General features: G+C 56.5%; 2 protein-coding genes across 10 annotated transcripts in view; one reads left to right on the top strand and one right to left on the bottom strand.

The window, feature by feature from the left end:
• The window catches only part of PGS1 (phosphatidylglycerophosphate synthase 1), a 65,536-nt gene extending 51,025 nt beyond the window's left edge, over positions 1 to 14,511 (top strand). For 3 of the 7 annotated variants that reach the window (XR_011562150.1, XR_002182997.2, XM_019981379.2), the window contains one exon: positions 14,384 to 14,511. The gene's annotated coding sequence lies outside the window, so the exon portion shown is untranslated. Of the gene's footprint in view, positions 1 to 5,023; positions 8,603 to 14,383 lie in introns of those variants that run through there. The other 4 variants (XR_011562149.1, XR_011562153.1, XM_070773977.1 and 1 more) reach the window with 2 other exon arrangements.
• DNAH17 (dynein axonemal heavy chain 17) overlaps positions 1 to 21,216 on the bottom strand; it is a 94,625-nt gene that overhangs the window by 14,787 nt on the left and 58,622 nt on the right. For 2 of the 3 annotated variants that reach the window (XM_070773975.1, XM_019981371.2), the window contains 20 exons: positions 20,600 to 20,747; positions 20,137 to 20,228; positions 18,743 to 18,904; positions 18,067 to 18,231; positions 17,763 to 17,954; positions 15,238 to 15,504; positions 14,360 to 14,521; positions 12,427 to 12,660; positions 11,173 to 11,337; positions 9,559 to 9,654; positions 9,204 to 9,421; positions 6,454 to 6,661; positions 6,095 to 6,210; positions 5,111 to 5,303; positions 4,597 to 4,832; positions 3,840 to 3,962; positions 2,126 to 2,330; positions 1,450 to 1,614; positions 684 to 824; positions 284 to 454 (listed from right to left, as the gene is read on the bottom strand). In XM_070773975.1, the coding sequence (XP_070630076.1) occupies positions 284 to 454; positions 684 to 824; positions 1,450 to 1,614; positions 2,126 to 2,330; positions 3,840 to 3,962; positions 4,597 to 4,832; positions 5,111 to 5,303; positions 6,095 to 6,210; positions 6,454 to 6,661; positions 9,204 to 9,421; positions 9,559 to 9,654; positions 11,173 to 11,337; positions 12,427 to 12,660; positions 14,360 to 14,521; positions 15,238 to 15,504; positions 17,763 to 17,954; positions 18,067 to 18,231; positions 18,743 to 18,904; positions 20,137 to 20,228; positions 20,600 to 20,747 (3,459 nt within the window). The remainder of the gene's footprint in view (positions 1 to 283; positions 455 to 683; positions 825 to 1,449; positions 1,615 to 2,125; positions 2,331 to 3,839; positions 3,963 to 4,596; positions 4,833 to 5,110; positions 5,304 to 6,094; positions 6,211 to 6,453; positions 6,662 to 9,203; positions 9,422 to 9,558; positions 9,655 to 11,172; positions 11,338 to 12,426; positions 12,661 to 14,359; positions 14,522 to 15,237; positions 15,505 to 17,762; positions 17,955 to 18,066; positions 18,232 to 18,742; positions 18,905 to 20,136; positions 20,229 to 20,599; positions 20,748 to 21,216) is intronic. The other variant, XM_070773976.1, reaches the window with a different exon arrangement.

Below are 21,216 nucleotides of genomic sequence, written 5' to 3'. Positions count from 1 at the left end.
TTTTATTGGGTCGGCCAAAAAGTTCGCTTGGGTTTTTCCCTCCGCTTCGATGGCTCCCATCAGGGCTCCTTCCCTGGGATGAACTCAGGGGTGTCCCAGGGCAGTGCCTCAAACCCATTGGTCACCAGGAATGGTGTTAAAGTGGGGGCTTGGAGCCACTGGGTCTGAGTCGGAGCCTGAGGCTCTGCATCTCCAGCACCCCCAAAGTGTCCCCTGCACCCCCCCACCTCGCCCCTGGGGGTTCCTCGTGTCCGGGTCCCAGGGTACCGAGGCCGGACGTTACCTGAAAGGCCACCTGTGCGAGGAAGATGAGCTTGTCGCGCTCGAAGAGCCCGCGGGCCGTGTACATGAACACCGAGTAGGTGATCTCGTCCGTCAGGTTGATCACGCGCTGTTTGACCTCGTCGGCGGGGGTGGTCTTCAGGATGGCCTTCTCGAACACCACGTTGAAGGCCTGGGGGTGTCACCGGAGGCAGGGGCTTGGGCACGGCCCCTGAGCCTGCTCCACGCCGCCCATGCTGGCTCTGGTTGGTTTCCGTTGGGGTTCGGGGTCTGGGGGCACTGCTCGGACCCTCACTCCCTGGGCTGGTGCTGGTCAGACCTGGTGCCCCGACTCCCGCCCCTCACGGACACCTGCAGCCCGGACCCGAGGGCCACAGCCCCGGGCCTGGAGGCAGCCGCACCTTGAGTGAGAACTGGTAGATGGGGTTGATCTTGTTGAGGTCGTTCAGGATGAAGTACAGCAGGGATGCCCTCGCTGCGGCCGGCCGGTAGTTCTCTCTCGCCTCGTTGATTTTAACTTCTGTGATTTTTGCCTCTTGCACCTTGAAACAAGCAGTCACAAACCAAAGTCACTTAGGGCGGAAGACCTAAGTAGACTTTCTCCAAAGACAGGCAGATCGCCTAGAGGCACATGGAAATATGCTCACCGTTTCTGACTGTTAGAAAAAAATACACATCAAAACCACAATGAGGTGTCACCTCACACCAGACAGAATGGCCTTCATTAAAAGTTTAGCCTACAAGTCCTGGAGAGGGTATGGAACAAAGGGAAACCTTTGCTGCTCCCACTGTTGGTAGAAATGTAAGTTGGTGCAGCCGTGATGGAGAACAGTACGAAGATTCCTCAAAAAACTTGAAAGAGAACTACCATATGATCCAGGAATCCCTCTCCTGGGCATATAACTAGACAAACCATAATTCGAAAACATGCATGCACCGCTGTGTTTATAACAGCACTATTCACAACAGTCAAGACATGGAAATGACCTAAATGTCCATCAGCAGATGAAGATGACGTGCCTGGTGGGCATCCGTGCCCCCCACCCTGTCCTGGGGCCCCGGTGAGGCTGTGACTTCTCTTCTCAATGACCGTCAGCCCACCTGCCATGCCCGCTGTGTGCTATGGCTGGGGGTACGAGGGGGTGGGTCCCTGAGACGGTTTCTTACTTTCTCCTCAATCTCACTGGCCGTATGTTTGGTGGTCTCCAGGTTCTCCACTAAGGCAGTGTCTCCCAGAAAGTTCCCCGATGCGGCCGACAGCCGGGCCAGCAGAGAATCTTCCAGCTCTTTCAGAACAATCTTAAATTCATTCTGGGACTTGGTGAGATTCGCCTGCGAGAGGGGCAGAGACCCGGGAAGGGAACTCAATTGCTGGCACGGCCTGGCCTCCCCATCTTGGGGGCGCTCGGGGGTTCAGAGCCTCTCAACAGCTTAGCCGAGGCCCCTTCAGCTGCCTGTCATGAGCAGTCAGCAAGGGTGTGGGAACCACAGTGGGAGATGTGGGGGCCGGGGACCCCTGAGAGCCCACAGGTGTGGCTCGGACAGCCCAGGAGGGGACTGGTACACTGGGGCTGGTAGCAGAGACATTCTTGTGGGCGAGGAGTTCAGTGCTTTTGGGCGTCCGGGGCACCACTGTGGACTCCTGTTCTCTCAGTGAAGTTGTCACTTGATTTAGAATCAGGTTTGGGGGTAGCTGGGGAGGAGGAGTGACTCATTTTGTTGTACAAAGCACACTCGGTGTGACAAGCGGGGGCCCCTTCAGAGTCACCGGACGTGTGGGTCTTGGAGACCTGCCCCCTCGGTCCGAGCCGCCGCCCGCCCTGCTCCTCCCGTCCCATCGCACCTTTAGCTGCTCCAGGTCTGGGCGCTCCTTCGCCACCACGGCGGCCAAGAGCTGGTCCTCCAGCCCGTCCCTGGTGACCAGGAAGTTGATCAGGGTGCACTGGGCCTGCATCTCGGGCTTGTAGTGGGGGTTGAAGTACTTGGTGTGCAAGATCAGACGGAAGTTGGGGTGGTACTCCACCTCCTTGTCGCCGATCTTAATGTACCTGTGGTCCGTGGAGGGAGGTATTAGGAGGGCCCCCCCAACCCCGGGTGACCTCAGGACAGCAGCACAGACTCCCCTGGGACTCCCGCCAGCCCGGGAGGACAGTCTGGACTTCTAAATGAAATGTTTCACTATAAAGCTGCTTAGAATGAAGGTCTTCCAGAAGCCATCTGCACAATTTCCCACTTAACCAGGAAACCATTTCCCTCTAATGTACATGAAATTGGGACTTCCTGGTAGTCCAGGGGTTAAGAATCTGCCTTCCAAAGCAGGGGATGCAGGCTCGATCCCTGGTTGGGGAACTAAGATCCCACCTGCAGAGGGACAGTTAAGCCCTCAAGCCTCAACTAAGATCCGATGCAGCCAAAATAACAAAAGGAAAAAATTTTTAATAAAAAAACACATAAAATCATGGTGTATTGTGTCGGGGCTCACCCTGATGAATAATCTGAAACGGGAAAAAAGAAAACAGAAGACCTTTCCTTCTTGGGATGCCACCAGCCTTTCTAGAGAAAGCACCTGCTCTTTGGCTGGTCTGTTCTGGTCTTATAGGAGAGTTCACTCAGCCCTGGCTGCATGTCTTACTCATGTGGGAGCCTCTGAAGAAACACTCAGGCCTGGGATGCACCCCAAGGCCATTAACGTCAGAAAGACACTGGCCCCCAAATTCAGAACACCAGGACATCCAGGAGCTCCCTGGGCTAATCTGATGAGCAGCCAGGAATGTGGGCTGGCTCGTCCTTGGAGGGGGCTGCTTCTCTCTGGCTCTCCCCTCTGCTACCCCATTTCTGGCTGAGCTCACTTTTGGGGGGGCCTCTAATTTCACCCCTGGGTATCACCACTCAAGCCAGGCCTTCCTCAGACTCTAGCATATCACCACATTTGTCATCTCTATTCTGGGCTTCTGCCCACAGCCCTGCAATTATAGGCGGCTCAGGTCGACTCCGACATTTACATTTTTAAAGCTGATTTACGTTTTTATGTTAGAAAAGTAACATAAGCTCAGTGCATCAACCAATGAATGGATAAACAGAATGTGGCAGATCCACAGAATGGAATATTATTCAGCTGTAAAAAGAACGAAGTATGCATGCTTACTACAGCTTGAAAAGATACTCAGAGAAACCAGGCGTGAATGTCCTAAATGCCACTGGATTGGTTACTTTTGGTTAACTTACGTTATATGAATCTCAGCTAAATAGGAAGAAATAGTAATACTGGTTCAAGATTTGCAAAATGCATGAAAACAGGAGAAAAGATGACCATGAAGGATGGCCGTCTGCAGGCGATCGCTGATGCCGTGTTGGTGTAGGTCTTCCTCCCTAACTGGGATGTGGACCTACCACTGCTCTCCTGGCGGCCCCTCCCAGGGGGCTTCCCCGCTCACGCCCGTCAGCGTTGTGCTGAAGCCCCTGCGGCTCCGAGGAAAGCAGAGGCTCTGCCCTTCCTCTCCGTCCGGAGGCCAGACCTCGGTGCTGAGGACCTTCACGTGGGGGGACCTGTCACTCACTTTCCCTTTTTGATCGTGTTCCTGCCCAGCAGGGGGTCCAGAACCGGGTCGATGGTCTCGCCAATGTTCTCAATGAGCAAGGTGTCCCCTTCTGAGATGGCCTGCTCGATGATGTCCAGATAGCTGTGGGCACAGCATCAGGTCGTGAGGGCCTCGGGACGCAGTGACCACGCAATCGTGTGCCCCAGGAGGGACAGGAGAGGTGACTGAAGGGCCAGTAGTTCGTTCCTCCCCAAAGGGTCCTTCCGGAGGGGAGCACAGGACTCTCTGTGTGAATCACCCCCAGGTGGGGAGGTTTGAACATGGAACTGCTTTGTGGCTGCAGAGCTAAACGTTCCACATCTGTGTTTCCTCTCACTGCCCCGCACCCTGGGAAGGCTCTCAGCAGCTGTGTTAGGGGCACTGCGTCCCATCTATGAGAAGAGATGGCAAGACGACCGGCCGCAGCCTCCCAGCCAGCCAGTGACCAGGCAGGACCACCGCGGGTGGGGGTTGAGGTGTCAGCACTGCCCCTGCAGGAGCGGCAGTGAATGGGGAGAGAGGAGCAGCGAGTTCGATTCTTCACTGTCTGTGCTATTCCCCGGGGTCTAAGAACTAAGAAAATCCGAGCCCCCGTGGGCCAGTGTTTGTTTCCAAAGACCCGTCCATTCATTTAACAAGTGAAAGCCTCTGAGTGGGCTTCACGGACTTCTGGCTGAGCTAACAGGCTGGCACCGCCTCTGGAGCCCCCACCCCACCCGCCTCGGTGACCGCGCACCTCTTCTGTCCCAGGCGGATGGCCTTCAGCTCGCTGCCGTATTTGTTTTTGATCCACTTGATGCCCTGCAGCTGGGCATCCACGATGAGGGGCCAGCGCTCCGTGTTGCACAGGATGGTGGCGTTCTCCGTGGACATGCGGTCGCTGGGGAGCCCCTGGTTGTTCCAGGTGGCCACATCTGCGTCGTCGGTCAGCAGGGTCAAGGGGTCCAGACCCTTCGTGATCGGGATCGGGACCTGCCGAGGGGGGCGGTGTGGCCTGACTCACTGCTCGGGTGGAAGCGGCTCTCTGAATAACACCTGGGCCACAGGGGCAGATAGCCGCTCGCAGCAGCTTGGGACCTGGCCAGAAAGGATGTCAGCATCGTCCGCGCCAGGCCCCCCTCTGCACCCTGGCTACCCTACAGCCTCTGCCTTGTTCATCGCAGGAGCGACGGTGAGACCTGGCTGGTTCTGCCCTCCCCTCCCCCACAGACCTCCCCAGACGTCCTAATGAACACCACGGGACCTCTTACCTTTAAATGGTTTATGTAAGGGATCCAGAACCTCTCCATCAGCTCGTTGCGGTACTTCTTGGTGAAGTAGCCCACGTAGGAGACGAAGGCAGAGATCAGCAGGACGTCGCCACACAGCGTGATGCCCTGGCCTTTGAAGCTCTCCACCGACTCGGCCCAGCGGACATTTTCTGACGCCAGTCCTCCCACTAGCCTGAGGTGGGGGCCAGGGGTCAGTGGACGAGAGAGGAGCCCGTGCTCCCGGCGGGAGGGAGGGCAGGCTGGAGGGATGGGAAAGGTGTGCTTCCATCTGTACCATGGACCTCGTGGCTTCAAAGCCTTCCTTTGCTCAGTGGTTCAGGAGTGAGTGTGCTTTGTGGGGAGTTTGGGGGAGAAAACGCTTTAGGGAAGCAAAGCTAATGTTTTCTGGGTGCGGTTGGGGACGCCGAGCTTCTGTCCCCAGGGTGCTGGCCTCACAAGCACTCTATGCTATCTGACCACGTGACCTGACCACCGAGGCCACTGCCTGGACACTGCTGAGCACATGCTTTGGGCAGTGGCTAGTCCATTGGCGGCCACCTGGCCCCGTGTGGGGTGGGGACTCCAGGCTGTGCTTCGTGCTTCTCAGGCCACTAGCCCGAGGGCTGGTCCCCAACCCTGAACAGCACACCCAGCGTCCGAGAGCAGGGCCAGGTTTGCAGAAGTACAGATGCCCGATTAGGCTCATGGAGGTGTGTCTCTGGCATCACCTGAGCAGCCCTTCTTCCAGGTGACCGAAAGACCACCTTTGACTGTCCCAGCAGAGCTGAGTCCACATCCCACCGGAGGCCAGGTAGGCAGCCTTGGGACCTCCCAGCGTTAATCCTCATGACTCTCTGTGCTCAGAAAGTGGGGGCTGCACCTGGGGCTTATCCCCCAAGAGGCCGTTCTGTGGGCTCATCCCTTTTGGGGGTGGTGGGTCTGAGGACAGGATGGGTCTTGTGACGGGGTGTGGGGGCGAGGTACCTGTTAGCCAGCGAGATCACCCTATTGGTGGCATCAGCCTCCTGCTGGCACTTGATCTTCTCGGCCGTCGCTTTCTCAAATGCCGACGTCAGGTTGCTCAGATTGGCGTTGAGCTCCTGGAAAGACAAGGTGGGAAGGCCCTGAAATCGGGATGCCCCTGGCTCTCCTGGGAGTAGAGGCAGCTGAGCCCTGGGAGGGCTGAGATCCCCGAGGGGCCTGAGGGCCGCAAGCACGGCCGAGGCAGGCGGCCTCCAGGGTGTTCCGGGCCCCACGTCAGATGCTCAGTAATTGACAGGGGTGGCCAGGCCAACCCCTCTCAGGCGGAGATGGTGGCCAGCCGCACCGCGGGCCGCACTCACGGCAATCTTGTTCTTGATGCGGGAGAGCTTCTCCTGGGCCTCGGCCAGCTCAGCGTTGGCCTCCTCCAGGGCCTGCCTCTTGGGGGCCACGTCGCAGTAGACCTCGTAGAAGCGGACGATGTTGATGCACCAAGAGCACAGGCCCGCGGCAGCCGCGGACTTTGAGCGGATGAACTCGGGGTCGAAGGTCGGGTTGCCTTGGTAGGGCCTGGGGAGCGAGTGACAGCAGGCTGGGGACACAGGCTCCCGCCACCCTGCACCTGCCTGCAGCTCCGCATCTGTCTGCGACTCCAGTGCCCATTACGAGCCGTAGGAGGAGCAGAACGTTTAACTTACTATCTCCTGGCATCTTCATGATCACAGAAAGAAGAAGATAAGACTGAAACTCAGAACTCTGGCCTCTGGAGTGGAATTAAGGGTATGAAAGGGAAAAAAGTGAAAGTCGCGAGTTGTGTCCGACTCTTTGCGACCCCACAGACTGTACAGTCCATGGAGTTCTCCAGGCCAGAATACTGGAGGGGGTAGCCTATCCCTTCTGCAGCGGACCTTCCTGATCCAGGAACTGAACCAGGGTCTCCTGCGTTGGAGGCAGATTCTTTACCAACTGAGCTATCAGGGAAGCCTATGAAAGGGAAAAGAAGTAGTGATTTCAAGATGAAGAAAAGCTGCTGCTTCCCCCCCTTAACTCTCTGTTCCCTGCTGCTTCTATAGCTGGTCTCGCTTTCATTCTGCAACCACTCCGGCCCTCAGCAAGAAAACTGGTGCTGGGGGGATGGCAACTTGCCCAGATTTATGCCCACAGGAAGTGTCGGAACCAGGGCCCAGTTTTCCAGCATCACCGGTGAGGCTCAGGCTCTACATACAGGTGAGACTTCAAAGAGGTGACGTTAAGGTGTTATCTTACGAAAGTGATGAGGAACAGTGCCCGCAGATGCAGCTAAGAAGCTCTAGAAACTAGTGTTTTTAAAATAATGGTGACATCATTGAGCGTTAACAGACTGAGCTGTCTGCAGAAGGAATTCTGAATGGATGATTCAAAAATCATAACTGAAGTGTGATTTGAGTTTAGGTGGGGAACACAGCCCATCACCTCCTCTATCTGGCATTTTTTACACTCTATTTAGGTGGTGGGTCTGCATCTGTTAAGCACACTCCAGACAGCATGGGGAGGTGGCAGTTGCGAAGTTTGCTGGGTGACAAGGAGAAGACATTTATCATGGCACTGTTTATGATGGCAGAAGCGGAGACAGCCTAGACCCTCAACAGCGCAGGTATAGTTAAGTAAATTACAATTCATCTGTGGTTAAAAAAAAAAAAAAGAAACAGATCAAGTGTTTTGACAAGATAGGGAAAAGATTTTTTTCTCCTGCAATGTTAAGTAAAAAATAAAAAGCAGAACAGATAATTGCATATACACAGTATTCTTTCAACTACCAGGGGGAAATCTTTAGAAGAAAGACTGAAAGGAAACATGCCAAATGTTAACACAGACCACCTCCTGGAGGCGAGTCTGGAAGTGTTTCTCTTGAACTTCACACTATTCCTTAGTCATCAAATGCTTTTCATTCGTCCAGCTCTCTTCTGATACAGATGGAACCGAGAGGCTGGGGTCTCACCTGGGCTCACTGGGGTCATGGGAAGGCCTCCCTTTCTCGCTTGGGGTCAGGTCAGCTTGGCCCTGAACTTGGGTTGGGGGGGATGGCTAGGCACAGAGTGCTCACAAGTGCGTGCGTGCTAAGTCACTTCAGTCGTATCCGACTCTTTGTGACCCCGTGGACTGTCGCCCCCAGGCTCCTCTGTCCATGGGATTCTCCAGGCAAGAGTACTGGAGTGGATTGCCGTGCCCTCCTCCACGGGATCTTCCTGACCCAAGGAGCGAACCTGTGTCTTTTACGGCTCCTGCGTTGGCAGGCAGGGTTCTTTGCCACTGGCGCTACCTGGGAAGCCTGCTCACAAGTGCAGTGCTCACCAATGCTGGTGCTACTGGATTTACGGGGCAAGGTGTGGAAGCGCCCACTCTACATATCCTTTCCAAGTCCCACCTCAAGACGGACTAGGACCTGGGGCCCTTTGCTGCAGTGACTGCACCTGGACAAGTGTCTCCTTGAGCAACAAATGCAAAGAAACTATAAGGGACTAAAAATAACTACATGCGTGCACAGCTGGGACAAATTATGAACAAGACACAAAAAGGCTAAAACCCACTGCTACTTCTAAAGTGCCAGGAGCAAAAGCAGGGTCCTGTACTGATCCCTGCATGCAGCACCACCCAGGGGGTGGGTAGACCACCCCTCTGACCCTACCCTCACCCCATTTAAGAAGCTAGATCGACCAAGGTTGGGGAGACAGAGGGTGATGAGGCTCCCCCCGGGCTTGGGATCACGTTTCACATTGATGCCCTGGCAGCCAGGTCCAGGTAAATGCACCCAGACTCTTGCCTGCTGGCTGTGGGGTCCCACCTTCTCTGTGCCGCCCAAGACCCTGCCCTGCCCCCAGCAAGCACAGGCTTCCCTTGGGATCACGTGGTGTGGGGCCACGGATAGGTAGGAGGAAGTTGGGGTCCCGCCTTCACTGTGTCGCTCAAGACCCTGCCCTGCCCTCAGCAAGCACAGGCTTCCCTTGGGACCATGTGGTGTGGGGCCAGGGACAGGCGGGAGGAGGTTCACGACCGCACAGGGCCTGAACGTGATGTGCTCCCGACAGGATGAGACCTGGGCAGACCCCATGGGGGCAGCCGAGCCCTGACTCACTTGAACGCTTTCAGGCAGGCCTCAGGGATGTGCTCCTTGTCGAACTTTTTCAAGGAATCCAGGAAGGTGTCCACTTTGCCCATCATGATTTTCGCAGCTTTCCAGCTCTTGTCCTTGGGGATCTTGCCCCCAGGTGCAGTCAGAATCATCACAGCAGCCGTGACGTTGACCACGGCATCCGGGGGGGACCCGAAGGACTTCAGCTCCGTCAGGTTGTTCTGCAGAGACAGGTGGACGGACCTGAGTGGGGATTTAGCCCCGAGCAGGACCGGGAGGTCCTGGCGATGACCCCACGGCATCTCCTCTCAGCTTGGGGGTCCCGGTCCCTGATTCTTCCTCCTCCTCCAGCCCTCACCTTGTTCAGGGTGTCAAGAGCCTCTTGCGCGGCCAGCAGGGCCGGCTCTGCCTTGGCCAGGTCCGTTTCACAGGCCTTTTGTTTCTCGGTGACATTCTGGAAGGAAGCCAGATGGGAAAGATGGATGCTGGGGTCCATGTGGATGGTGCGTGTGAAAGGGGACCCTGAAGGGTGGCGAGGAGGGGTGAGGAGGGGCACTCCCCTCTGCTCTCACTCTCTGGGTCACCGTCTGGAGTCTACCTTCCTGCCCCCAAACGCCTGCTGGCTCCTTTGCCCAAAAACACTCAGGTCAGAAGGCCCTGGGCCGTCAGCTGACCTGGGATTCAGGAAGGGGAACACTGCCTTCTCTTGGCTCCAGCTTCTAGGCCCAGAGGAGAAACCTGGGCCCATGCAGGCCACTGCCCAGGGCTTTGAGGCCTCGTCTCTTGGTGCCATTGTGGAATTCCTCCAGATTGGGCCAGTTTCGGAGGTGCAGGCCATCCTCCTCTTAAAGTGAGAACACCCGTATTCACACATCTATCCATTCATTCATGCATGCATGCGTTCACTCGGGTTGGGAAGAACCTCTCTGAGCTTCCAGGCACCAGAGAGATTGGGAGAAGCTTCCTATCAACAATCAGGACCTGAGTGACAGCAGAGGAAGACGAAGAAGGCCATGGGGGCTGGGAGCTGTGCTGGACACGGGGGAGGGTGGACAGAAGGAAGAAGGTCCCTCTGCAAAGAACCTTCTGGAGAAGCCCACCCTGTGCCCGACTTCAGGGAACAGGGCGTGGAAGGCACTGACTTGGCCGGCGGTGCTGGGAGCAGCCCCCAGCCTCCCTGAGTACGTCTGGGTGGGCCCTTTTGGGATCCGGGGTTGGAGAGGGGTGGGCACCCAGACATTAAGCTGCATGTGAGTATCAAAAGGCAGGTCCCAGGGTTCAAGGCACAGGTGTGGGCCCTGGCTCGGATCCTGGCTGTATCACTTGCTAATTTTGAGATGTCAGGCACATTTCCGGCCACCCTAACAGGGCTGTGGTCATACAGCTGACCATGAGGGATCGAGCGGAGCTCCTGGGACCCTCCCTCGTTCCAGCGCTGGTGGGAAGTATTCAGGCTTCCCACTCCTGTCAGCCGTGGGAGGAGGCTGACTCAGGCCCGCTCAAGAGACAGCAGACAATTACTGAGGCTCTTAATTTAGACCCTCAGGCAGAGGCATGACTGATGACGCAAAGGGCACGCAGACGGGTGATGAGAAATCAGCCCAACCACAGGGACCTTCAGTGTGGAGCCCACCAGAGTCGGGGGTGTTGGAACCTCTGGGGGCTTCTGGTGTAGGAAGTCTGAGGCCCAGGGCTCTGAGGCCATCTTCTCAAGCCTTGATGTGCTCACATGAGCATGTCCCTCAGATGCAGACCCGGTTCAGCAGAACCGGGGTCTGGGAACCTGCATTTCTTACCAGCTCAGGAGATGCCACTGCGGGGCCCTGGGAGGGCAGCCCTCTGCTGAGCCAGGGGCCCTGCATTTAGGGGAGGTGCCCTCCCTGCAGGAGTCCTTCTGGGTTGCCAGGGCCCGCAGGGAGATACTGGTCACTCGGGGAAGGCGCCTGGCCGAGTGGAGCTGCCCACCGCCTACCTTGTTGATGACCTCCACCTTGATCTCCTCCTCATCAGCAATGGCTTTCTCCTTGCTGACTTTCTCGGTCTCCACACCCACCACATGGATCAGCTTGTCCGCATTCTCGTTTTTCTGCTTGAGCTCTGCCTCCTGAACCGCCAGCTTGGCTTTTAAATCGTCCACCTGGAGGGGGAGGTGAGGGAGACGGGTAGGCTGGGGTCCTGGCCAGTTGCTTTCTGCTCCCTGGGGTGCATTTCTCTGTGCTTTTTCAGCTTCTCCAAGGTAAGTATTCATTGAGCACCAGCTGTGTACACAGGGTCATCACAAGTATAAGACCCATTCCTGAGGCTTGGGGAGGCGGCAGTCAAGGTGGCCAGGGTGCCGAGGAGTCGTGGGGAGGCTGGTGGGTGGGGCTGTGAGAGCTGGGGGCTGGGGATGAAATGCTGCCTTGGGTGCTCGGGTGAGGCCCCAAGAGGCTGGGTGGAGAGGGTACTGGGAAGTGGTGAGTGATGGGGTGAGACATCCTTCCCCATCTGGGTGATTTCTACCATTGGGGAAGCCCCTTGGGTGCTGTAACTGCCCTCTCCTGAGCTCGTTCACTGTCCTAGGACCACTTCCGGAAGGTATATTTGGGGAAAAAGAAACGCCCGCTGGGCCAGGCTCCTCTTTCTTTCCTCTCCAGGGAGGGGGCAGGCCACTTCTCAGCTCCTGTAAGCGCTTTCTTGGACATCCCCCACCACTATGTGCCCCTCTCGACCCCCAAGGGGTGGCCGGACGCATGTAGCTCCGCCTGTGTCGGGGGTTGTTCCCCACCTGCACCTTTGGCCAGGAGGCAGGGACTCGGGGGCTGTCTACCAGGCTCCCTGGGGAGACGCCAACAGTGGGCAGTAAAGAGGGAGCCTGGGCTACACCAGGGAAGACACTCAAAACCAGGCAGAAGACTAAAAATTAACGTGGCGTGAAAGTACAGCAGACACTGTTTCATCGGGGCATGGCAGTGTGAACGGCGCCCCAGGATGGACCCACCTTCAAGAGCTGCACCCAACGGGGTGAGCAAACCCCTCCAGACTCAGGCCCTCCCTCCCCAAGGAAGCGCCTGACCTGGCCTCAGCATCCCGAGAGGATCTGGGACCCGCTGTCACGGTCAACACCCTCACTCTAGTTTACAAGTGGAAGTTTCCCCAAGGCGGGGGTCCTGGTCCCCTTACCAACATGTCACACGTCTGGGGGATGGTTCCGGAAGCTCGTCCCGTGGCCCCATTCTCCTCTTACCTGAGAGGCCGTGCTCTGCAGCTTCATCAGCCCGTTCTCCAGCCTCTCGATCTTGGCGACCAGCTCCATCCTCTTCTTGGCCAGCAGGTTCTGGTACAGCTTGATCTGCTCCAGGAAGGTTTTGGGCGTGGTGTAGTTGTAGCGCCTCTCGGTGGCCAGGTACACCTTGGACATCTCGTTGACAGTCGTGTGTACGTAGGACATGAAGAGGCTGATGGAGGCCTTGACTTCCGGCTACAAAGACAGGCAGGCCATTCACTCCCCGGTGCCCTGGTGGAAGCGACCCGGGGAAGAGGAGGCTGCCGGCCACAGAGGACCACAAGGTGGATTCCCTTACTTGCCAAGGACCCTGGATGAGAGGGACCCCCCTCTCAGTCTTGGCAGCTCAGGTGCCCAGTGAGGCTCGAGATGACAAGGCCTGCAGGGCTCTCACGGGCAATGGTGACGTGGCACCACCAGGGCACCTTTTCACAGCCGAGGTTATGACGGTTCTGAGTCACACATTCATATATTCAGCATATTTGAATAACCAGGACGTCTGTAAGCATGTATTGGGCATTTCCTGTTGTGGGCCTGGGGGGTTAGTAACTCCTTTCCCAGCCTCCTCTGTCCTGTGTCCATGTCAGGATCACAGCCCCTACCACCTGGGCCCCCCCAACCTGCCCGAAGACAAGCACTGGGAGCTTTGCCCCACGAATTGTCTGAGCAACATTTGTACACACATGCTAAGTCGCTTCAATTGTGTCCGACTCTTTGCGACCCCACGGACAGCAGCCCGCCAGACTTCTCTGCCCACTGGGGTTCTCCAGGCAAGAATACTGGAGTGGGTTGCCGTTTCCTTCTCCAGGGGATCTTCCTGACTCAGGGATCGAACCTGGGTCTCCTCCACTGTAGGCAGATTCCTTTCTAACTGAGCTACCAGGGAAGCCCTTCTTTTATCACTAGCGCCACCTTGATTTGGGAAGGTATTCATCCGACACACATTTCTTTGGCATCTACTTGGCAGCCCTCACTGGTGCCGGTGGTGGAGCCATTCCCTGGTCCTAGGAGGCCCCCGCCTCTATGTTCACTTGGGGCGTGGAGGACACGTGGTCGGAGCTGCATTCCCAGGAATGGCTCATCCCGCAGCTGAACACTCTAACCGTGCAAGCAGGGAACTTTGCCCATCTTTAAAAGCCAGGGAGGAGATTAATTTCAGGCTTATTTTATCCCACTGAATATGTGTTCAAAATAAATCAGACACAATAACCACGTGGGATTTTTTCTAGGCTTGCGATTACTTGCATCAGCTGGGTCAGAGTTTAATGACCATTTCTATGCCAGCAATGAACTCAGATGGTGAATGTGGGCACTGTCTTTTGATAAAAGACAGACACCATAAACGGAAGGTAAAAAGTAAAAGAAGACTTACGTTGCCCCGTTGTACTTGTCTTGCCCTATAAAAGGCAGGTTACAGGCGAGGGAGCAGCCCTGGGCAGAGCCCCTTGGGCTGAGCCGTGTTGGGGCCCAAGGCAGGAGGAAAAAGTGTGCACCTTTATGCATGGATCAGAGTAAACACGAGCTTGGCAACAGGCTCCCACCAGGGACTGTGTTCAAAGCCCGAGCTTCTCCATCTGTTCTCACGTGGGCATCACACCTCCCTGAACTGGCCCTGTGGAGCCCAGGACCCCCAGCCGGTTGAAATGACCATTCCCCTGTCAGAGTGACTCAGGGCCGCAAGATCAACAAATGATGGCCTTTGTTTATAAGTTTGATATTTTGAATGTCGCAGCATTGATTTTTTAAAAATACCGCATTGAAACATTGCTGATCTTAGTGCAGTTTTTGGTGCCCCGTTAAGTTTTGCGCCCAAGGCGAGTGCCTCACCCTAATCCCGTCCCTGGAGGTAGATGATGGGGACCCCTCCCTCCCAGCTCTGTGCCCCGAGACTCACCTGAATCCCCTCCGTGTCCTCAAGGAAGCGCGCGCTGACGGACACCAGGGCGTCCTCCGGCCACTCGTGGAACCAGTTGATGGCCGTGCAGTTGACCACAGCGGGGAATTTTCTTGCTCGCACTCGCAGGATGGAGCCCACAGGGGAGAAACACAGGATCACCTAGAAGAGGACACAGAGGTTGCTCGCTGGGGGACGGCAATGCCAAACGGTGCTGCTTTCGCAGAAATCCCGTTTAGAAGGGAAACTCTGTGAGTGGTGTTTGTCTCCAAGTGCGGGGGCGGGGGTGGTGGTGGTGCGGAGAACATTCCCCGTTCTGGGCGAGAAGTGTGGCCATTTCATGATGTGGGGGTGCAGGGGAGCCCAAGCTCTCCTGAGGTGGCCCTCGCAAAGACGGAAGGATGGCTGGGTGCCAGAGGGAGTGGGGAGTGGGCATCCATGCTGGGCAGCGAGGATGCAGGTCCCTTTAGCAAGTCTGGTCCTTGTGGGGAGGGAGGTATGAGAACAGCAGTGCCACCTGGCCAGGGGCGGGGAGGGGAGAGGGCAGCTCTACTGGACACAGACCGGAAGGGAGAGAAGGACCCAACACGTACTCAGTCTAACTCGAGTAGCTTAGCCAGCATCCCCCAAGAGGGAATGTGGAAGGTCAAGGTGAACTAATCTATTTAACGAGCTCTATGGGAGAGGAGTGCATACAGAAAACACTTCTTTTCGGCCACGGGGCACTACTAACAGCCCACCTCCACCAGGCAGCCCACTGGAACTCTCCTAAGAGTTTTCCACTTCCTGTTCGAGGTAGAACAGCCCCCAACTCCTCCCCGAGTGAAGACCCAGCCTAGAAGACCCCCCGGAACCCTCCAGGCCCCAGGCCCCCCTACCTTCAGGTTCCTGCGCACTTTGTCAATGAAGAACTTCCAGCACGCCTCTCGGGTATCTGTCAGGCCGAGGGACTTCACCTGGGGCCGCATGGAGGAGATGATGTTCTCCACCTCGTCATCCATGAACAGCCCCGGGATCTCCCCCGAGGCCAGCAGGTCGTTGATTAGCACCAGGAACTGCTCCTCGGCCACCTGGGAGTCGGTCATCAGGAACACCGAGGGAACGTTCTTCACGGCCGACTTGATGTACTGGGCACCAAGGTCGAGCTGGACCCAAGGAAGACACCCTCAGAGGTCTCACCAAGAAGATGCTCATTCAGAAGCATCTCGCACCACCACCCAGGGCAGGGGGGCACCTGTGGATCGGCCCCGTAAGAAACGGCAGGGTCTGTAGATGGAGACTTAGGGCCCCGAGGGGAGGAGGCCCACTTGTGGAGGCACCACTTGCCACAGCGCCAAACTGGAAGCATCCCCGGGGTCCCTGGGCTGCTGACACATGGCTGGCCCCTCACTCAGCTTTAAGCATTTCTTCAGAGGGTCCAGCCCAGCTCTGGGGGCCGCTACTCTGGCCCCAGGAAGAGGGCTCCTAAAAGTCAAAAGCGTGCTACTGCCTGGCCTGGGGACTGTGTGTAGGGGGCCTGGGGAGCTGACCCAGCGGGAGGGAGCCCGGCTAAGCCCCCACGGCCACAAGTGCAGGCAGAACACTGGGCCACGACGAGGGACTCGCTCTGTCTCTCCCTTCTCATTGCACCACCTGGATCCAGCCTTTGTGGCTCCTGCGGCACCCCCCGCCCACCATCACCCCTGAGCAATCTCTGCTGTCTTCAAGCCATCTTCCACTTTGCCCCAGAACACCACCACATCCTGCCCCTCCTCTGCCCAAATGTCCTTGATGGTATCTTGTTTTCTTGGGACCATGTCCAGGATTTTCCATGAGGCACATGATGGCCCTCGGGCTTGGATTCTGACCCCTCCCCTCGCCCCCAAGTCTCCGGCTTCCAGGGGGCGCCCATGGCTGTTGGTGTGACTTTATAATATAATCATGAACGTATCTGTTATACTAACAACATATACCTTGTTAACTTCTTACTGCAACACTACTATCAGAACAATAATAATCCATCTTCTAACCGTTCAGGAGTCTGCTTCCCCTAATAGGATGCAAGGTCCTATAGCTCTGTTTATAGCTGTCCTTACTTCCGAATCTACAGAAGCTACTTAATAAATGATGACAAGGGACGAGTGCAAAGCTGGCTCGTCAGGGGTGCAGGAACAGTGAATGGGGATGACAAGGATCAGAGAGCTGCTGCAGCTCATGCCAGGGAATAAAATAGCAACAGCCACGGGTGGTCCCTGGGTGAGGTAACGGGAACGAAGCCCTCACGAGGGCAAAGAGTATGATGCAATCATGAAGATAAAAGCAATATGATTAAGCTAACAGACTAGAAGCTTTATCAGTGGAGAAAACTCAGTACCGCTACACGGCTCCGGGTGCAAGGATTCTCTCCACTCTGAGAGCACTTGTGGGGTCAGTGAGGACCCGCTCAGCTCAGCTGAGAATCCACACACTCTGATTCAATCCAGGAGGCAGGACCTACATTACAAAGACCTTGTCCTTAAGGCTTGGGTTTAAAAATTAGAGCTGGCTAGTGTTTGATAGAAAGAGTAGGCACTGGGGACTCTGACAGGCTGGATGCTCACCTGGAGGCTGCAGTCCCTGGCACAGCCTGAGAGCAGGGCCGAGAGCCAGCTAACCATCCCCGTTATCCTTCCTGGGGCCCCAGCCCGCAGACCACCCTGCCCTCTTGCTGAGGTCCCAGGGCGCCAGGCTCTGGTGGGGGTCCAGACCATCCCCCCGCCCAAGGCCACCTGGGTAGTGACTGCCTTGCAGCCTTGAGTGGAGGGGCGGGTCCCCTGGGCCAGCCTCGTCCTGACCCACAGAAGCACCAAAGCAAAGAGAGAGACACCACGGGACATGGTCAAATCAATTTCAGCTCTAATCTGAGCGGCGGCCATGATAAGCTCTAGACTAATCATGTTTGACTAGCTCACAGTTCCCCGAGAGAGCAAATTTTCCGGAAAAATAAATCAATAAAAAGCCTCGGCGGCACGTCCTGGGGATGGGAGACCTGTTCGAGCTAATGTTTATTCAATTAATTCAGAGAGCGGCCCTCTCAGAACCCCGAGCAGGCGGTGAGACTGCTAGTTAGTACCGGTTCTGAATGATTGAATCTGGAAAACCGGGAAAGGCAAGGTGGCAGGCTGCGATGACCAGAGGCGAGAACCCAACCCCTCACCGCTGTTATCTGAGGGGACTCCAGCTCTCATCTACCGGAAACCCACGCTTCCATTTACCTTTGGCACACGGCCGTGGGCCCTGGCCTTTGCTGTCTTGAGATAAAGACCCTGCTGGTGACCATCCCAGTCTCTGTGTCAGATGCTCCATTTCAGGGAGTGGGCAGACTCCTCCTCCCCCGCCCTCCTCCCCCTGCCAAGGGCGGCTTATTGAGAGGCGATGCCCTCACCTTGAGGTCTGGGATCCCGTAGCCCTTCTTGAGGGTGATCTGGAACACGTCCAGGGCGCTGATGTACGCGGCCAGGCGGGAGAGGCTCTGCTTGCCGCTGCCCCCCACCCCCACCAGCAGGGCGTTACCCCGCGGGGACTCCAGGATGCGGTTGATCCTGCAGATGTGGGCCACCGCGTCCTCGAAAAGCACCTGAAAAGAAGCCGGGGCGGAGAGACCCCAGGTGTCTCACCGGCAGGACGCGCCTCCCTCGCTCGTCCCCCGGCCCCAGCCCCACTGCTGCCCACTTGACCCCTGGGCTCACCAGGTTCATGACCGCGTTGACCTCATTGTAACTGTCCAGGACTTCCACCAGAAGCTTGTTCAGCGGAGCCAGGTCGGTCACCGGCAGGTATTTGGGGTCTCCGATCCCGTGAGCAAAGTGGCAGAAGATGTTTGGTTTGGCAAATAGGAGCTCATCACCGAGATCCTAGATGTCGATGGGGGCAGGGCAGGGGAGAGTCTGCTCTGGTGGCCACCACGGGCCCACAGAGCCCAAGCAGCAGCCCTGGCATCTTGCCCGACGGCCTCAGGAGGCCAGGTCACGTCTGCTGGGGCCCACACTGATGCTGCCAGGGGCCCTGCAAACTGCTGGGCAAAAGCCCCTGGTCTGTGTCCCACTGGGAATGAACTGCCAGTCCAGGAAAATGATTCTACCATGCAAACCCCAGACCTACCAGCAGAGTGTGTTACCCCGAGCAGAGCTGTCTCTGCCTGGCTGCTGGAGGGAGAGGTCTTCACCTTCTGACCTGCCGAGAGCGCCTCTCCTCCTCGCTTGGGCCACGCGCATGTGGCAGAGCCATCTCGTGGGACCCAGCATGGTCCTTTCCATCCCCATCCCAGGGCCCTTGCAAGGAGGCGAGGATTGTCAGGGGCCCCTACTCTCTCTGCCCCTCCAAACCCTCCTGGGCTTGGCAGGGCGTGCTGGTGGCCTGACTCACGTCAAAGAACTTCTTGGTGGAAGCGATGGTGACCCTGCGCAGCGTGTCCTGGTCCTTCTCGTCCACCATTTTGTCGCCGTACACACGTTCGGCCTCATGCAGCCAGAGGCGGACGAGGTCCAGCGGGAATTTCAGGATCTCTGCGGTGGAGAACAGGAGCCCCTGCCCCAGATGCGGGATGGTCAGCATCCTTAGGTGTGTTGAGAGGCAAGCCAAGTGCCGCACACGGATCAAACGAGAATAGTGGCCGCTTTCCCAGGAAGTGATCTGGTAGAGTGGGACAGTAGCCACTTGGGGCCCAGGAAACTAGAGACTGCCAAGGCCACAAGTCCTGGAGGCTGAAGTGAGTGTCTGTGGTCTGAGAGATGGTGAGGGGGATTCTCTTCACCAGACAGGGTTAAGGGCTGCCCCCTCTAATGGGGTGGATGGTGGAGAAAGGGACAAGGGGTCTGTTCAGGCGCGAGCCGACTATGGGAGGCCTCGAGGCGGCCGTCAAGCTCAAGCTCTGCAGCCAGCCTGCCCGGCCTGGCCTAGCTCAGCTCTTTGCCAACCAAGTGACCTGGCAAGTTCAATGGGTGCTTATTTTCCAAGCCCCTGTCCTGGGTTCTGGGAGTGCAGTGATGACGGGACAGACTCTGCCTTCATGGAGCTCCCCTTGTAGCGGGGAGACAGAACCAGACAGACAAATCACAAGGTAATCGCATGTTGTGATGTGTGCCGTGACATACACGGGGACGGTGGGACAGGGTGTGTGTGGAGGAGGAGGGGCCTCTCGGGGCACGACATTTGAGCTGACACTTGAGATGGGAGGAGATGGGCGTGACTTAACCTCCCTGAGCCTTGGACTCCCCATCTGCAAAAATGGGGATATCTGAGCATTATGTGTTGTTTGGAGGAGGAAATGGGGATCTAAGTGGCCAAACCCAGTGGCTAGTTCAGTCCATCCATAAGAGGAAACATCACCACCACCACCACCAAGACACACTGTCACCAGCCCCACCATCACGTCACCACCACTCTCATCGTCATCACCATGACTCCCAACGTTATCAGCACCCCTCTCATCACCAGCACCACCATAACCATCACCACCATTGTCACTATCAGCATGGCCACCATCAGCAACAGCGCCCCCATCACCATAGTTACCATTATCCCCATCATTACTATCACCATGGTCACCATCAGTACCATCACCATAGTTACCACCACCACCACGGTCACCACCCTCATCATCATCTGTCACAAACATCATCGCATCATATCCTCCTCCATCACTTTCGTCCATCCATAGGGCACTTTGCTTTCTCTCCCAAGAATGGCAGAGGAGGCGAGCACCCGTGGATTAGGCATTGGCCATAAGGTGGCATTACGTAGCGCTGAGAGAGCAGTACCTGGAAAATATTGGAGAGGTCCCTGAGGTTGAAAACATAATGAAACTTAATGGCCGTGGGAAGAAACGTTGATGTCACTTTCTGGTGCAGGGCTGTTCCAGGAAAAAGACACATCGATTCTTGTGCACTCTTAATGGCCTCAGGAAGTGCAAAGCTTAAGCTATAGTCTCTACAGCAAATGGACTGTGAGACGGTGACAATTTAAGAAATCTGCAGGGGGAGGGATTTTGCCGCTCTGCTCATGTGTCAGTCATTGCTATATACAGAATTTCCTATCTTCCACCTCCCGCCTCGAGCAATTGGATCTCATAATACCCTCTGTTGAAACACAGCGTCATTGAAAACAAATATTGATTTGAAAGTATAAATAAAATATTTAGTAGAGGAGAGTATGAAGCTGCCGTCGGCCCCATAACGCAGCGGGTCTTACGGACAGGAGAGGGGGCGAGGCTGGCCGGCTTACCCAGGGCGGAGGCCACCAGGTGGCTGCTCATCCTCTGGACCGCAAAGGGCGCTGAGCGGTAGGACAGGTGCTGGCTCAGGATGGTGCTGTAGATGCTTGTGAGGGCTTCCTGGCCCGGGAAGCTCACCGCAAACACGCAGAAGTGGCGCTGCCCGGAACAACCAGAGACCCTCGTCAGGCCATGCGTGGGGACCAGCTTGGGGCAGGGCCACCTTCCTGGGGAGCAGACTCTGTCCTTGTCTCCTGGTGTCTTGTGGGCATGGTCAGAATGGACAGGTTCCCTCAAGCCTTGCATGTGGTGAGACCCCCCCCCCCCACCGCCCCCGCCACCCTTAGATACTGATTCCATCTCAAAACAGTCAAATTCACATCCCGCTCTTCGGGGACAACTTGGCAGTGGCCACAGAGTGTCTCAGTGCAGCCTGGGTTTACATATCAGATCTCTGTCTGTCCAAGGTAATTCAGGGTGAGGCCCTGCCTCGATTATAGACGCAGTATAGGATATCCTGCTAAGTCTAAATTTCACACAGACATTTTTTAGTACAAATACATCTCAAACATTGTATGGGACGTGATTTGCTGTTTTTCTGAAATGCAGATTTGCCCAGGCATCTGTA

The sequence above is a fragment of the Bos indicus genome, chromosome 19 (assembly GCF_029378745.1).
Source record: "Bos indicus isolate NIAB-ARS_2022 breed Sahiwal x Tharparkar chromosome 19, NIAB-ARS_B.indTharparkar_mat_pri_1.0, whole genome shotgun sequence".
Taxonomy (NCBI): domain Eukaryota; kingdom Metazoa; phylum Chordata; class Mammalia; order Artiodactyla; family Bovidae; genus Bos; species Bos indicus.
Note: the sequence above shows the minus strand (reverse complement) of the source record. Positions and strands in the feature narration are given on the sequence as shown.